Source organism: Alligator mississippiensis, chromosome 3, assembly GCF_030867095.1.
Source record: "Alligator mississippiensis isolate rAllMis1 chromosome 3, rAllMis1, whole genome shotgun sequence".
NCBI lineage: Eukaryota > Metazoa > Chordata > Crocodylia > Alligatoridae > Alligator > Alligator mississippiensis.
This window is the reverse complement of record NC_081826.1, coordinates 164463668-164479688: the sequence shown is the minus strand read 5'-3', so window position 1 is coordinate 164479688 and position 16021 is coordinate 164463668. Positions and strand designations below refer to the sequence as shown.

The following is a 16021-nucleotide window of genomic DNA, read 5'->3' as shown; positions in this document are numbered from 1 at the left end:
AGTATTAGTGCTGAGCCAAGATATGTGCATTCAAATATCTGGCTTCTTGACAGTGTTAGGAGACTAAGTAAATTTACCAGATTCTTTAGAAAAGGATATGGTTGCACCTATGATAACAAGGGATGGTTGTATTCAGAGAGTGAATTTTGTCCTATTCAGTTAAAACCTGTGAACTATGATGAAAATTGGTTTCCCCTCCAATCCCTGAATTATAAGCAAAAGATAAGACATAGTGTCAATAAACATTTATACAGGACAAAATTCTCTACTCTAGTGGATCTCTATTTTACTATTCTGTGGGTGCATGTACACAAGACCTTTACTGTGGAGTAGACTAATTAGTTCTGCAGTAAAATGTCTCCAGAGCTATTAGGCCAGAATAAACTAATTAACTCCGCCGTAGGTCAGTACTGCCAGATACAAATACTATCCTATGGCAGAGGTATGTACCCTACCACAATGCATGTGTAAATGCTGATCAGGGCTGGCTGGGGCATGAGGTTCCATAGTGGGGGGGCTTCCTGCTGGCTAGCCCTGCACTATAGCACCCTTGTGCCCCAGCCAGCCCCTCTGCAGCACACTGAACAGGGTCGGAGCAGTCCTAGGCTGGCAGGCTGACCCCCTGGGACTCTTGCCAGCTGGGACTGAGCCACCCCAGGTCAATGTGCTGCAGTCAATAAACTCCAGTATGAACTGCACCACAGTTTATTGCATTACATTAATATTCACGTGTAAATGCACTCTGTCTTAACATGCTCTCTCCCTCCTCCCCATCTATTTCCAATCTGTTCAGGGACTTATAAGCATGACTGCAAAGCAGGATATTGGAACTAGCTTGTCCTGTGTAGAACTAAACGGACAATGTTGCTGTTATCTGGGTTTTTTAATGTTTTTAGGGAGCAGAAGGGGATTTTTGGAGGAGAGAAGGGTTCAAAAGGCAGAATGAACCAAGAGAAAGGCTGGGACACACAGAAAAAAGGCTGTCTTACATAGCCATTATTTCTTTATCTTCTATTTTATCATCTTTAAAAAATACACTAATTTTATGTATGTTAATGTAGAAATGTTATAGGACTTATGTACACATTCATGTTCAAAGGTTCATCATCCCTCTACTTCCAAAATTGCTTTGCTACTACTGAACGTATCAGGTAAGGAAGCACCCCCACTGCTGCCCAAGCAACCACACATAGCACAACTGAGGTGGGTGGGGGTACCTACAAAAATGACTCTCAGTGAACTCCTACCATACTACAGAGCAGTGGTCCCCAAATGGGGTCACAACAGGAGTGGATGGGGTCGTGATAAACATGCCCCCTAAGATTTCTGTGCCCACAATGGGGTTGCACCCACGCTGCAGCCAAGCTGGACCTGCTCTGGGGCAGGAGCCGCCTCTGTGGCCTAACGGGTAGGGACCATTGTGAGAGGGAGTGCTGCACCACCATGGCTGCCAAGGCGAGACACAGCAGCGGTGGTGGCACAGAGTTGTGCCCACGCTGCTGCCCGGTGAGCAGGGGGCACCTCAGCTTGGTAGCGCAATGCTCCCTCCCTCCTGTGCTGCATCCTGTGTGCTGGGTCACAGAGCCCCCGAGGGGAAGACAGCAGGGGGAGGATGCAGGCTGCTTGCTGCAGGCTTGGGGCTCCCCACCCTGCTGTCTTCCCCTCGGGGGCTCTGTGGGTTGGGACTAAGGGGGCCATGCTGAGGAAATGGACTCATAGTAGGGTGGCCATCACAGAGGACAGTTTGGTTGTCCTCTGTCTTTTATTGATACGAAACACAATGCCTTTATGTCCTCTATTTTTCTCTTCAAGAGAAAGGCGTTGGGTTTCGTATCAATAAAAGACAGAGGACAACCAGACTGTCCTCTGTGATGGCCACCCTAAAATGGGGTCATGCTGAGGAAAAGTTTGGGAAGCACTGCTACAGAATCTCCTCATATAGGGAATCCAGCAGCTGGTTTATTGCAGCACAGTTGCTACTCAGTAAACACATACATACCTCCACACACCCACAGAGTGCTCAGGCCCTTTTATTTCCACCCAGCTCCTGCCCTATCCATCCCCAATGTATTAAAAAAAAAGTCATTTCACACTGAAATGCAAGTCTTTCCCTTTGTGAATGCAATGTTTCAATATAACAGCAGCCGAGGACGGTGGCACGTGTGCTGCTACATAGGATAAGGAGAAACTCTCTTATGGGAAACATCAGCATTGTTTCCAATGTATTTACAGTGGCTGCATGAGATAAATTCTCTACTGCTGCTCTATACCATAATCCCCTGTTCATCCGATTCAATAAAAAAGAATAATTACTATGGAGAAACTCTGTTCTAAATAATAATTAGATAAATAATGACTACTGTCCTTATTGTCTTCCTGCCCTTGAATCATGTGTTACTTTTAGTAAAATACACACAAGCACCTCTGAACTGCAGGGTCAATTGTTCTCAAATCCCCTTCAAGAACTCAACTGGTCACATTTGATTGTGTTTGGATGCAAATAACTCATTTCGTGCCATTTTCTCTGCACTTCAGTTGAAATTCATTAATTCACATTTTAATTCTTTCCTGTATATGTATTCCCAAAATAAGTGGAGTCATGGCATCTACTGTCCTTTATGTTTTGAGAGTTTCTTACATTTGAGAGATTCAGGAATAATATTTACAGTCTAGCAAAGGAAGCAGATCATCTAGAACAGGGGTCTCCAACCTTTTTAAGGTGAAGATAACTTTTTGAAGTAAAGGACAACCCAGGACCTACTGCTTCCCCCCACCCCATCCTGCCCAGCAGGTCAGTCGGGGGGGGGGGGGGGGCGCAGATCGAGGCCCCTGTGGTGAGGGAGGGAGTGGGGCACTGGCCAGGCCAGGCTGAGGGAGGGTTGGAGTCTAGGTGTTTCATCCAGGCATGCAGGGCAGGGCTCCCATCTCTGCACACACCCTGACGGAGGTGATGGGGCATAGGCAGAGGAAGAAAAAATTATTTGGAGGGTCTGAAATTATTATGTGGGAAGGGGAGGGCAGCTCTTGCTGCTGCACTCACCCCAGGAGGCATGGGGGGCGTGTGCCCCCTGGTATGCGTGCGGGGAGGCGGGCTGCACCTGTGGACTGGGCTGTGTCGGGCTCTTCCTGGCAGGGAGGCACTGGGCTGGGCTGCGCTCGGGGCAGGCAGTGGTGGCACTTGGATGGGAGGTCGGGGGGGCTACGGTGAATTTTGGGGTGGCAGCAGCACCACTGTCGCCTGCCCCGAGTGCAGCCCAGCCCAGCGCCCCCACCCCCCGCTAGGAGGAGCCTGGTGCAGCCCTGGCCCCAGCCCTCAGCTGCAGCCCACCTCCCCCCATGCAGATGCGGGGGCACATGCTTCCCATGCCTGCCTGGGGCGCATGCAGCGGCAGGAGCCCTCCCCTCCCCCCAGGACAAACCCCCAGACTTAGCCCCCGCAACTGAGATCGCCTGTCAGAGGCTCCCCAATTGACCAGTTGATCATGATCAACCGGTTGGAGACCACTGATCTAGAAAGTGTGATGTGTCTGTTCACAATTTCAAACTGACTCCTGTATTAGATTAACATGCATCTTATCCAAACAGTATCTATTACTGTACCTTTAAAATCCAAAATGCACACGCTTTATGTTTGACTCCTCCAGAAAACATCATGACTGGAGTGATAATAAAAGATACACTACAAAGGTAATCAGCCTGCACTGTGCTTGATGTCATTTGTTTATAAGGATTTATATGGAGCCTATCACCACAGAAGCTCAGTCAAATATGGTTTAGATCTGGGGTGGGCAATTATTTGGGCCCATGGGCCACACAGGTAGTTCTGGGGAGCAGCAGCAGCCAGGCAGAAGCTGCAGCTTGGTGTGGGGGGAAAAGCAGCCCCTCCCCTTTGCCACTGCCAGGCCCTTTGTGCTGCAGCCGCTGGAAGCCCACACCTGGGCTGCCCTGCCTATTCCTCTCTGCCACTGTTGCCTCTGGGCCGCCCGTGGGGCAGTAGTGACAGCAGAGAGGAGCAGCAGGGCAGCCTGGGTGTGAGCTTTGGGCGACTGCAGCAAGAAACGCCCAGTGGTGAGTGGCAAAGGGGAGGGCCTGCTTTTCCCCCACACCGAGATGCAGCTTCTGCCCAGCTGCCCTGCTGCTCAGTGTCGGAAAGCAGTCTGGAGCAGGCAAAGGGTGGGCAGGGTCATGATCGGGGCTGTGTGCACAGCTTCCAGCTGGTCTGGAGCTGGTCTGCTCCACTGGGTCAAGTCTGGAGCAGATGTGGGGCGTGCTGGGGGAGGGGCTATACATGCGGGTCCCTGCCAATACCACAGGGTTGGGGCCAGCGATGGAAGGAGCTGCTGCCACCTGGGCTGCCTTGAAAGGCAATCCAGCTATGGAGCTGCCCCAGCTGTGCTGTGCCCAGGGGGCAGCAGGACACGTTACAGGATGGATGGAGCCTGGGCCAGGTGGGACCAAGGGATTTCCCAGGGGCTAGACAAAGTCCTTACATGGGCTGGATCCAGCCTGCAAGCCATGTTTTGCCTACCCCTGGTTTAGATAGAGAGAAATATTTTCTGATATAGGAATGAATAGCTACCCATGATTTTTCTAAGGCCAAGATGAAGGAGGCTTTGCCAGCAAGCTACGCATTCTGAGACCAAGGGATGCACTTTACAAATATGAATGCAACCAGCTCAGATTAAATTCCTGATGAATTCCAGTTACTATACTGAGAACATAGTGCCCTGCTACCTTTACCCTGCAAATTCTGCTACATACCTTGTCACCAGGGCATGAGAAAGAAAGGAAGAATCTTTTTCTTTGAATGGCTGTTAATTTAGAACTCACTAATATGTAGAAACATTTTCTTCCAATATTATCTATCTATCTTGCAGGCTTGTATAATAGTGGAAAGAAAAAAAATGCAAGGACTTCTGTAAATCTGTAATGAAAAGGTAGATATAGCTTAAATTTCTTCCCCCTATTCCTCCCCTTTCCTTCCTTACCCAAAAAAGGAGGAAATGATCCAGACTTTCAAGTAAGTTCTTTCTAACACACAGAGATATCTCTCTCAAAACTAGGTAACAGCTTACACTAATAAATACAGAAGCTGGATTTGGTTGCCCACAACTTCCAGTAGATTAAGTCAGCACAACCTGCTGTTGTGTAGTTTTGCAGCAAGGGTGCTTGTTTTCTGTTAATACTACTTCTATTTCTCTGTTCTCTTTCAAAAACCAAGAATACTGACATGGAAAGCAAGAGAGGCTTCATTTCCCAGTAGCTCTGTTGATATGTCAGAGAGGTGTCAGCTTTTTACTAAGGCAATAAGTTCATAATTTCTACAGACCCCTCTGGCTCTAGGGTCTAAAGCAGAGAGAATAGCAGGGGTTGCATTACAAGCTCTAGTCTGCTTTCCCCGAGACCTCTTCTCCCATAATGGCCATGACCCCTTTATCCCAGGGGAGCTTTACAGGAAGAGGTAGGATGGCAGAAGCAACAGTTTACATGGGTAATCCTTGTAGAGCCTAAGGCCCCTCTGACAGACTGCATAAATTTAACTGGTGGCCTAACTCGGTGCATAGAACTTTTTATACGAGGTGCTGATGTGCAAGTAGGAAATAATGAATGCACCCTGACTTTAAGAGCTCAGGCTGATATAGCAGAACTGGCAGTTAGAAAAACATTTATTTGTAATCAGAGCACATATGGCCTGGAAAAAAACAAAAGAACATACTGCAGTGCAAGGAAAATGGAACCTCAGGATCCAACTACTATAGCCATTTCTCAGGGGGAAATGTACCTTGACCCTGGGGATAGGTATATACTGCACGCCCAAGTCTCAAACTATTAGCACATGCTGCCGTTGCATTCTTTGTTCTGCTGGCTTAATTCAGAAAGCTTTTCAAAGCAATCCTTTATTGAAATACACATTATCATAATGATGATCTTCATTATATTTGGAGGCAACAGAATCCAAAGCACTTATAAGCACAAAACCAAAACAAGAGAATAATTGTCTATTTTGCCCTATCTTACTTATGACAACTGGGATCACGAACATGAGACAGCAGCTTATTAGATATCAATATTTTTATAAGCATTTACATTCTATGTTGTCACATGTCCTGCAACAGTTAAGCAAAATGAATGCTGGTAACTCAATAAATTACATGTGAATTATTAAAGGATGTATACATATTTTATCTGTCCCTCCTGACTATGACCACATATAGATGAATATAATCTGTTCATTGCTTTATGGATATAAAGTCCACTGGGGAACATCAGAGATTCACTATTGCTCTCAAATGCTAGGTTTTGCATTTGAACTCCGATTTATCTCGAGGAGCTGTACAATTTCTAGATGATTCCCCTTCTTGATTACATCACTGAGTGCAAACCAGCAATATTTTTTCAATACACTTATTTCAGCGAATATAAAATTCACCTGTTCAGGCTGTATTTTGCTAACATGCTCATTTTTAAGCTAAGATGATAGACACCAGCTAGTAGAGATTTAAAAAGCACCTAATGGAAACTGAATAACAGAACACTGAAAATTATACATTTGGGTCAATGTCACTGCCACAAAAGCTGATGGCAAGGATGTTTTTGGGGTGATATTTTTTATTGGACCAAATGCATGGATGGAATAAAGTAAGACAAGCTTTCAAATACCAGTCACTCTCTCCTAGACTATCACAATTAGAATATCACTCTAACACTATAAAAGCTGAATTATTAGGTTTCAGAACTATTTTGCATGTTGGCAGGCAACATTTAGCCTTGTCAGAGAAACATGTGAAAGATCTCTCTCCCATTTTTCTCAAGTGGGGATTAGAGAAAGAATGATTTTCTGAACACAGCTATTGCGTGGTCACCACCATCCTAATTCTCATCCTAGGAAGATCACACTTGGAATAAAACCAATGACACTGTCATACACAATACATGCCTGCTTTGCTCTTAGTTGTGTGCAAACATATATTACAAGCAGCAGTCCTATTAACATGTGACAAATGGTTAGGAATGTTTTATCATATATCGCCAACCATTCAGTTGACTTGCTTCTTTGGTTTAAGAGTTTGTGGGGGAGGGAGTGGGTTAGTGCCCCTCAGTAGCTTGCAAATTTTTCCTGAGGACCTTGTTCTTCCTATCAAAAATCTTTTTCTTTTTTGAAAAACACTATAAAATTTCAATGAGTGCTACATTGTATAAAAACCTTGAAGTAGGGCTTTCATTCACAGTACTCCTACACATCTCATCTTTGGAACAATAATAAAAGGAGTGTTTTATAATATGTTTCAATGAAACTAAACTAAAATAAGCCTCTTTAGCTAAATCTTAAACTTTGCTATTTGAGTCCCAAACTGTTAGGAGCTGAACACTAGGGCTGTGCAGAGCTTCGGGTGCTGATTCGATTTGAAGGAAATTTGGCCTGAATCTGAATTGAATCGGGAGACCAATAAAAGGGTCCAAATCAATTCGAAGCTCTCCGAGTAGATTCGGAAAAGATTAAAAAAACTTTGGAGAGATTCGGGTAGGCCCCATGTGCCGCTGCAAGGAGCTGGACACGTACTCCGTGCCAGTAAGTAGGAGGCAGGGGGCTGGAGGAGTGGGGAGGAGACCGCGGAGGAGGGGAGCATCCAGCTGTGTGTGTCCAGATAGGTATGGACGTGTCTGCAGTGCCACATACCACACTGCTGTGCTTGTCTGGACACAGCCCCAGAGTCAACTTAGAGGCTGCTTTTAGAAATCGTGAAAATGAGGGGAGAGCAGCCTTAAAACTGATTAGCTCCTGTCATTTTCAAGGCTTCAAATAGCAGCCGTTTGACAGCTGCTTCCCTTCAGTGTTTCTGGAACAGTTAAACAGAGTGCACTTAGTCACAAGGTAGAGTTGGTTAGTAAATAGTATGCAGTTAACTGGAGTACAATTAAATTACAAAGCAAATGGAGTGGGAGGAAGGACTGAAAGATGCTATATACCTAAGCAGTTTATGAACTTAACCCATATGCAATAATCAATGATTGCTACAATGTAAGTAATGGGCAACAAGTTGGGACTCACACAGTGTAATGCAATTAAGCCATTTATGCACTTATCCAGTATATGTATATAAGTGGGAATCCACAATCTTATATATTATTGTTACTTGTGCACAAACCTTCTATTTCATTTTGAAAAAGTCTTACACTAGGACAGGAAGGAATCAAAGAATAGATTGCTTGAACAGCACCGATATTTTTCCTGTTTGGTGGGCCTGGTAATCAAGCAGCATTTGGCGGATCTGTCACTTGTTACTGGCTTGCAGCTAGGTTAAGTAGACCAGGCAGACTAAGGAATACTGCTGAAATGCATAATTCCCCATTTCTTCACTTCTGTCCCCCACATTTCCCAACTCTATCTCAGTTGCTTAAAAGTTAAGAGGATTTTTAAAACGTTTTTTAAATTATTTCAAAATGGTAATTCAGTCCCTTGAGTAATTCTTTAGGGAGTACTCCAGGAAAACTGCAGTGATTTGTTAAGTTATCAACTGCCAGAACTTTGGGGGAAAAGGAGGCACAAAAGAGAAAATCTATTAATTATCATTAAAATATTTAGAAACAGCAGCCTTGAATTCAGTACTGGAGCAGGTTAATGTCTATAATGAACTTCAACCAGTCTTCATAGACAAAGACAAGGCTAGAAAAACATTAAAAAGGGATTCTGGTTAAGGTGCATATTCTTCAAAGGGTCTGCCCAAGCAAAACCCAATCTGAAGCCGATGGGCCTTCCTCTCAATCCTACTGCAAACGTCCAAACAGGGTTTTCCTATTTAATTCTGCCCCACCAAAAAAATTCTATCTGTTGGGGGTAAGAGTCTTCTCTTTCATATTCAATACAGTTTGTGCTTAAATTCTACATCAGAAATAGCTGCATATCATTGGCAGGCAAAGCAATTTCTGTATTTAAAGGTCCAGTATTGCAAGCATTTATTGCAGGAAAGTAGATCTGTGAGATTAAGCATAAAGTTCCTCACACAGTAAGATTTACAGTAGTGGGGATATGGGCAAGTGAAGAGTGCTTTGCATATCAAGTTCTCACCTCAGTATGCTGGCATATACACAATTAAGGGCACAGACTTGGGAACAAGTTACAGCCAGGTAAGCTAGGACACAATCTTATAGCGTGTCAGCTACTCTGCAGTAATTGCCTATGGGCATGTTATTCCTCTGCGATCATTGATATATGATAGACATTCTACCCCACTTTCACATGAGAAACTAACCTGCATTAACAGCACATCAGTCACTTTTCTCTGAAGTTCACACTCTAGCTTACTTCCCACAAACTTGTTCCTGTTCCCATACTCTAAGACTATTATAACGTAAACAACAAAAGCATGTTCATAGACTGTAAGGGCTGGAAGGGACCTCACAAGATAATCGGGTCCGCTGTTAGCATTAATTTTTGTGCTGCCTTTTTATTGTAGATAAAAAGTCACAGTCATCATTTGCAATCTGTTCTTGACAGCTAAAACCCCTTTGGTACTTTTGCTCTCACTCACAGTACTGAGCATCTTGGACTTTTAATATATCCTCGGCTTGACAGCCGGAAGCCAAATTCAGTTCTTTGGAGTAGAAAAATTAGTGAAACACATTTCAAAGAGTTAATATATTACCATGGTTACAATTTACACCTCCTTTTAGGATCTGAATTTGAAGAAATATGTACTAATTTGGTGGTCCCAATGTAACTGTTATCACTATTTTAGAAATCCAAACAAGAATCAATAATCTAATCCTGAAGTCTATCTTCTATTTTCAAAACTATAATCCTTGAAAAAGAATTTCTGTTTCCAAAAGTGCTCCCTCCCCCCCCCACAACATGAAAAACATTGTTTCTCCTTAATCTGTAGTTATAGGGGGAAACACAGGCCTCAGGGACTTTGAAGGGGGCAAGATTTCAGTCATGTGCATAATGAAGTCACAGCATTTGTAGTTTGGTGGGGAAAAGATAAAGAATCTGCTCTATTTAAAACGTACCTTGTGCTGGAGGGTTTGCTGCCATTGTGTTACTTGCAGCCTTAGTTTTTTTCAATGGCGGTTACAATTCTTAAATCTATGAAAATCTGCAAAACAGATACAACATAAAAGGTTAATGTACTCTTTTGAATTTCAAATCCCAACTTTCCTACTTAATACAAACTATCAGTTCCAATCGTCCCAGTCTGATACATGAATTCATCACCATGTTGAATTACCTATTGCTACACAGTTCAAATCCATTGGTTTTTTGATGACATTACCTGAAAAGGTTGAACGTTATGCATTTTTGTCCCACTTGCATCTTCTCTGTTTACAACAAAGTTCTGATTTTATTAAATGGGGCTAGAGATTTGTGTTGTTAAGCTTCACCTGTCATTTGTACAGTAAAACAAGTCCCTAGTTCAGCCACCACCCTTCTCAGGCACCCAAAATCACTGTTTCACTCTGTCACTTGAGATGCAATTGCGTGTCCAGTGAAGGCCACAGCAAGACTCGCAGAGACATCGCTCAGCTCCAGTTATCTACGAGCACCAGAGCCCGTGGCTTTAGCTTGGGTGTTCATTCAGAGCCAGGTAGTATTGTGCTTATATGCTATCAAACACATTCAGGACATTTTATGACAGCTCACGTGAGCTGCGATAGCTCATGCAACATGCTCAGTCCCCAACTGCTGCCTGCCCATGGGCAGGTGGACTGCAGCTTGGCACCAGAGGGTTTATTACACAGGGGACTGATTCTGCAAACCCTCCCTTTGGAGCTCATCACCTGGCACAGCGACAGATGAAGGGCCTGGGAGGCGGCTGCCTGCCAGAGTAACAAGTGGTGTGGTAGTGCAGACACAGAGCTGTGGGGGGGGGGGGGGCAGGGGTGTGATTCCCACCTCCAGGCGCTGCAGGGGCAGGGCATGGCAGGCCCTTCCCATCCCCCACCTAAGCCAGGCTGTGTACCCCTCACCCACCCCAGGGGGACAGCTCCCTCCCTGCTGTGCTTCCCCCCTCCTAACTGCAGAGATAGACTCTTCCAAGCTCCCCCATAGCTGCAAGTGGAGTCTTCCCCTTCCTTCCCTATTCCCTCACGTCCCAACCGCACGGATGGACTCTTCCAAGTTCTCCCCGTGTCACTGCAGAAGTGGCCTCTCCCACTCCTTCTCCCGCCCCCGTTTCCACCTCTAGCTGCAGGGACTGACTCTTCCATTCCCCACCACCCCCGCATTTCTCCCTCAACAGCGGCACGAATGGGCTCGTCCCCCTCGCCTCTCCTACTTCTCACTCACATCGACCCGACAAGTCGGACTCTTTCTCCTCCCCCTTACAGGCGCCCCTCAAAGAGGGGTGCGCCCCCCCCCGGCGGCAGAGTTGGACTCTTCCACCCGCCGCATCCACCCCAGCTGCTGAGTTGGAGCCCCCCGAACGAGATTAAACTCACCCCACACCCCGCTCATGACGCACAACGCATGCGACACCTATTCTGCCGCGGCTGTTTCCCCAGGGCGCTGGAAAACTACGTCATCGCTCCGCCAGAGCACGCGCCCCCCCTGCTTTGACAGGCAGGCGCGAGAGCCAATCAACGCCGCCAAGGTAGACGCGGGGCCGGAGTCTCTTACTGACGGCTCTCTAGCGCCACCTGCCGAGCGTGCGGTGCGGAGGCGGGGCTTGTATCTCGGCAACGGGGAGGGGCGGGGCTGAGTTGACCTGCTCTTACAGGCTAAGACGGTCCAATGGGGCGAGTCTGTGAGTGCCCTAGGGGCCGCCCCCAGCTGTGCAGGGACATGGACAAGCCTGGCTCTGCAGCAGGGATTCTGGTTTTCTCTGATAAAAAAAAATCCCTCATTTTCAGATTTAAAAAGGTAACCCCAAATCCACTCTTTTCTGTGATTAAAATGAAACACCACTAAAATTAATATGTACACACACAATGGTGTTTCATTTTAATCATGGAAAAATGTGGATTTTGGGTTACTTTTTTAAATCCAAAAATTGGGGATTTTTTTTGTAATCAGAGAAAACCAGGATCCTTGCTAATTGTGGCGCCTGCAAATACCCCGGGACCGTGGGTGCCCAGGCATGGAGATATTGAGGCGTTATTGAATATTTACAGCCAGGGTGAAGGATTTGCCCAGACTCTGCTTACTGCTCTTGAACTTTATTTTTTGACACTTGGCTGCCTAGGGCAGGCCCGGGGGGCGCAGCCAGGCCTTGAGACCCTCCGCAGGGTGCTGCCAGGTCTGGGGCATGTGAGCACAGTGAAGCTGCTAACTCGATTCACAGTAGAAACCCAGAGTTTCCCCCTGGAAGCCCCCAGGGTGACAAGTCCTGAGGCAGGAAGTGGACTTTTGGAGCTCTTGGCTCCGTCTTGTTTTCTTGTCGTTAACAAGGTGAAAACAGAGAGCTGGCATCTTCCAAGGGCTGCCTTGAGTCTCCAAAAGGTTGAGAATCACTGATTTAGGTCAGGGGAGCTCAACCTCCGGCCCGGAGGCCAAATGCAGCTCACAGAGCTATTGCATCTGGCCTGTGGGACTCCCCCTGGGTCAGGAAATTTAGTGGTGGGGGAATGGTGGCCATTAATAATGCCATCCTCCCCCCGCCAAATTTCCAAACCCAGTTAGAGCCAGGATGCACCTCCTTCCCAATCCAGTGCCTGGGGCCCCGTGAAGCCCCCTTCCCTTCCCTCCCCACTGTGGGCCTGGGCTCATGCTGGGCTGCCTGCCAATCCACTCCATCTGGCCAGATAATGGCTGGCCCACTGGCCCCAGGTACTAAATCAGAACCACCATCCGGCTCGCAACCAGACCAGGCACTGCCTATCTGGCCCACTAGGGGAAAAGGTTGAGCATCACTGATCTAGGTTGTATGCCTATTCAAAGTGGTTGGGAATGGTGCGCATGCATGTGTGTGTTCTGAATGCCAGATCAATTTGTAGCAAAGCACAAAAATCACAGGTTCTAACAGGTGTTTGGGCATGCCAATCCATTTAAAATGTGGGAAATGTGTCAGAAGAAACAGAAGAGGTCTCTCAACTTTAATCCTCACTGTGAAACCTGAATAGGAGCACTGCAGGAAAAACTACATTTCCTGAATTTTCTAAAGGCACCATACACCTATGCTGGAAAGCACTTAGTTTTGAAGCACCAAGTGACAGCTTTACAAACAAACACATCCTCTTTTAGGACATTTTTCTTCACGTTAGTATTAATCATTAGAAATAAAAAGTCACCTACAGCTTTATTTGGGACTTTTGAACCCATCAGACTAAAATCAGACTAAAATCAGCAATAGTGCGATCTGTACCATGATCCCTAATGCATGCAGGTTTGCTTACTTAATATCTCTCAAGAATAAGTGGTTTCTGGCAAAACATTATAAGCATAAATATTGGCAACTTAAAGCACTGCTTTTGTATGGTAAAATAACATTTCAAATAGATGCCATGTGGACAATTTAAGATTTTGCTCTACTTTTTGAGGGACAACAGTTTAAGGAGAAAGATATGTTGCATTTAAATCAGAGGTGGAAAATTGAAGTCTAGAAAATAAATTACAATAGCAAGTATCAAATACATCTTTGATAGAACCAAAACCATTTCCTATATTACCAGATATCAGACTTTATAATACTATATATCACACACCCTAGCCACCCTCCCCCCACACACAACCCCCACAAACTCCATACCCACCCACACCCCACATATCCACACACACACCTACATACTCCCTCATCCCACACCCACGCCTCCACACCTATCCACCCCCCACACATCCACGGACTCCCCCACATCCCACATGCACACACCCACAGCCCCCCACAAACCTATACCCACCCCCCACAATATACAAGAGTAAGACTTTATTTTAAGCTATTGTATACAATCACCTCTATGTACACTACACAGACACACGTAAACCAGGACAAAAATATTTTCTGAAATCAAATTAATTAATGTTCTAAATGTTCACTTTTTAGAATGTAATTGGTATTTTTCTGGTTCCGAGATGGTAAACCCCCTTGCTGAAAGGAGTACTTCTGGCGCACAAGGGGGGTGGACTTCTGGTAGCGAAGATCAGGGGTTGGGGGGCAGGACTTCCAGTCACAAGATAGGGACCAGGGGGCAGGGCAGCTGTCAAGGGGTGGAGCTACCTATGCAGCCCTCAACAGCTTGCCAAAACTCAGTAAGCTGCCCTCTGCCCAAAAAAATTGCTCACTCCTGCCCTAACCCCTCTTTGTTTAGCAATCTGTTTTCTCCTCCTTTGTCAGCCAAACTTTTGTTTTTACTGGGACCTGAGAAATACTTGCTTCTTTTGCCTTTGATTGTTACCTTATCTTATGTCCTTCCTTTACTTATATAGAATTATTTATATTGAATTACTTACATAGAATTATATAGAGTTGCGTACTTAAATAGTTGCTTATATCCAAAATCTAGATCAAACATTCTCCATAACTGTAATGAGCATCACCCACCAAGATAGTACTTAGTGTGGCTGTAAAGAAATACCCTATAGCTGCTATTGAAATTATCATCAGTTTTGGAAAGATTCTCTGTTCTCACTGAATTAATTTCCTTCTATGTTATGTGTGTGTGTATGTATACACACATGAACAAACATACGACTTGAAAATTGTGTATTGGGTCTAAACCTTAATATATTTGAATCTTCAAGTTTCTTTAAATTTTATGCTCATGTATCTTATGTTTTTAGCCTCACTGTAACTAATTAGAGAACTAGAAAACACACCATTTATCTATCAGCTAAAAAAAAATTATAAAATATTGAATTCAGAAAAGTCTGTGTTTGTGTTTGACCTGGGAAATCTTCCCAAGCTATCCATGTGCTGAGTCTAGTTGTGTATTTCAGACTATCCATTTATATATATAGTTAGCAAAGCAGGATACCTCACTAAACACACAAACAGAAAGGAGTTAAATGAGATATAATGCTTTATAATTAGCTTCAATGTTTCAGCCAGCAACACACATTTTACCTTTTCCATGCTGTTTGTGCCAAGTGGAGAAGTTGAAATGCAGTTTAGGAAAATTTTGTATCCATGGTTTGCATCTTATTTGGCAAATAGATTATGAGATTCAGAATGGCTTACTGGGCTATAAAAGTTTATCAGCAAAAGTCTAGAAGAGATCTATGATTTTTGAATAACAAATCTGCAGGCATTGTATGTAAGTTATCCTAAACACACCATCTTGTATCTATGCTTGCTATGGACATTACAAACAACCCCAAACCAAACTAAAACTTATTTTAGGGATGTTTTAGAGAGAAATTGAACATTTTATTGGGGCGTTTTTATAACCTTTTGCCTTGAAAGCCAGTTGCTTTACTTGCCCTCTGTCCAACAGTGCAATTTGAAGGTTCATGATAAATTCATTTCTTACTTGACTGAAGTGTATCATGTGTTTCCACAATCACATGCCTATTACCTTCACAGGACTACGTGCATTGCCTTCACATAAACTATCACTTCTTGAAGGGCTTTCATCCAGTGAGGACTTACACATATTTGCTTTATTTTGCATGTAGATGAATAGCCCCATTGACTTCAGTATGACCTCTCCTGTGCATACAGTTGAACAGAGATAGAAGAAATTCCAATATCAGGGCCAATATCTTCTAGGTCTGCAGGGCAAAAGCCAGGAGTTGCATTCCACTGAGAAGGGAGGTGGCCACTCTTCTGAAATAGATGCTTATAATTCACTGGGCCTTAAAGTCATGACATTATACATCATAAATGTAATTCTGAATAATTGTATATATGTACACTCCTACCCAGCTGTATGCATGTGTTTACAAAGTACACATATACTAGGCCTCTGTGTAAATGGAACAAAGGAAACACAAGAAAAAAGTGGATGACCAGGAAAATGGTCAAGGGAAGAGTATAAAAAAAGGAGAGTGAGTTTTTATCTGACCTTGAAGAGCTGTCAGGGATACATTCCAAAAATCTTCTGTCTGTACATTATCCTTACTATAGGGAATGTGCATTACAGTGAGGTCCTA

General features: G+C 44.7%; 1 protein-coding gene across 3 annotated transcripts in view; it reads right to left on the bottom strand.

Moving 5' to 3' along the window:
* The window catches only part of INIP (INTS3 and NABP interacting protein), a 39246-nt gene that overhangs the window by 11735 nt on the left and 11490 nt on the right, over nucleotides 1–16021 (bottom strand). Inside the window, exons 1-2 of one of the 3 annotated variants that reach the window (XM_006278127.3) lie at nucleotides 11437–11539; nucleotides 10009–10094 (exon numbers count right to left, since the gene is read on the bottom strand). In XM_006278127.3, the coding sequence (XP_006278189.1) occupies nucleotides 10009–10033 (25 nt within the window). In that variant the 5' untranslated portion in view covers nucleotides 10034–10094; nucleotides 11437–11539. Of the gene's footprint in view, nucleotides 1–10008; nucleotides 10095–10271; nucleotides 10401–11436; nucleotides 11540–16021 lie in introns of those variants that run through there. The other 2 variants (XM_014596337.3, XM_019490730.2) reach the window with 2 other exon arrangements.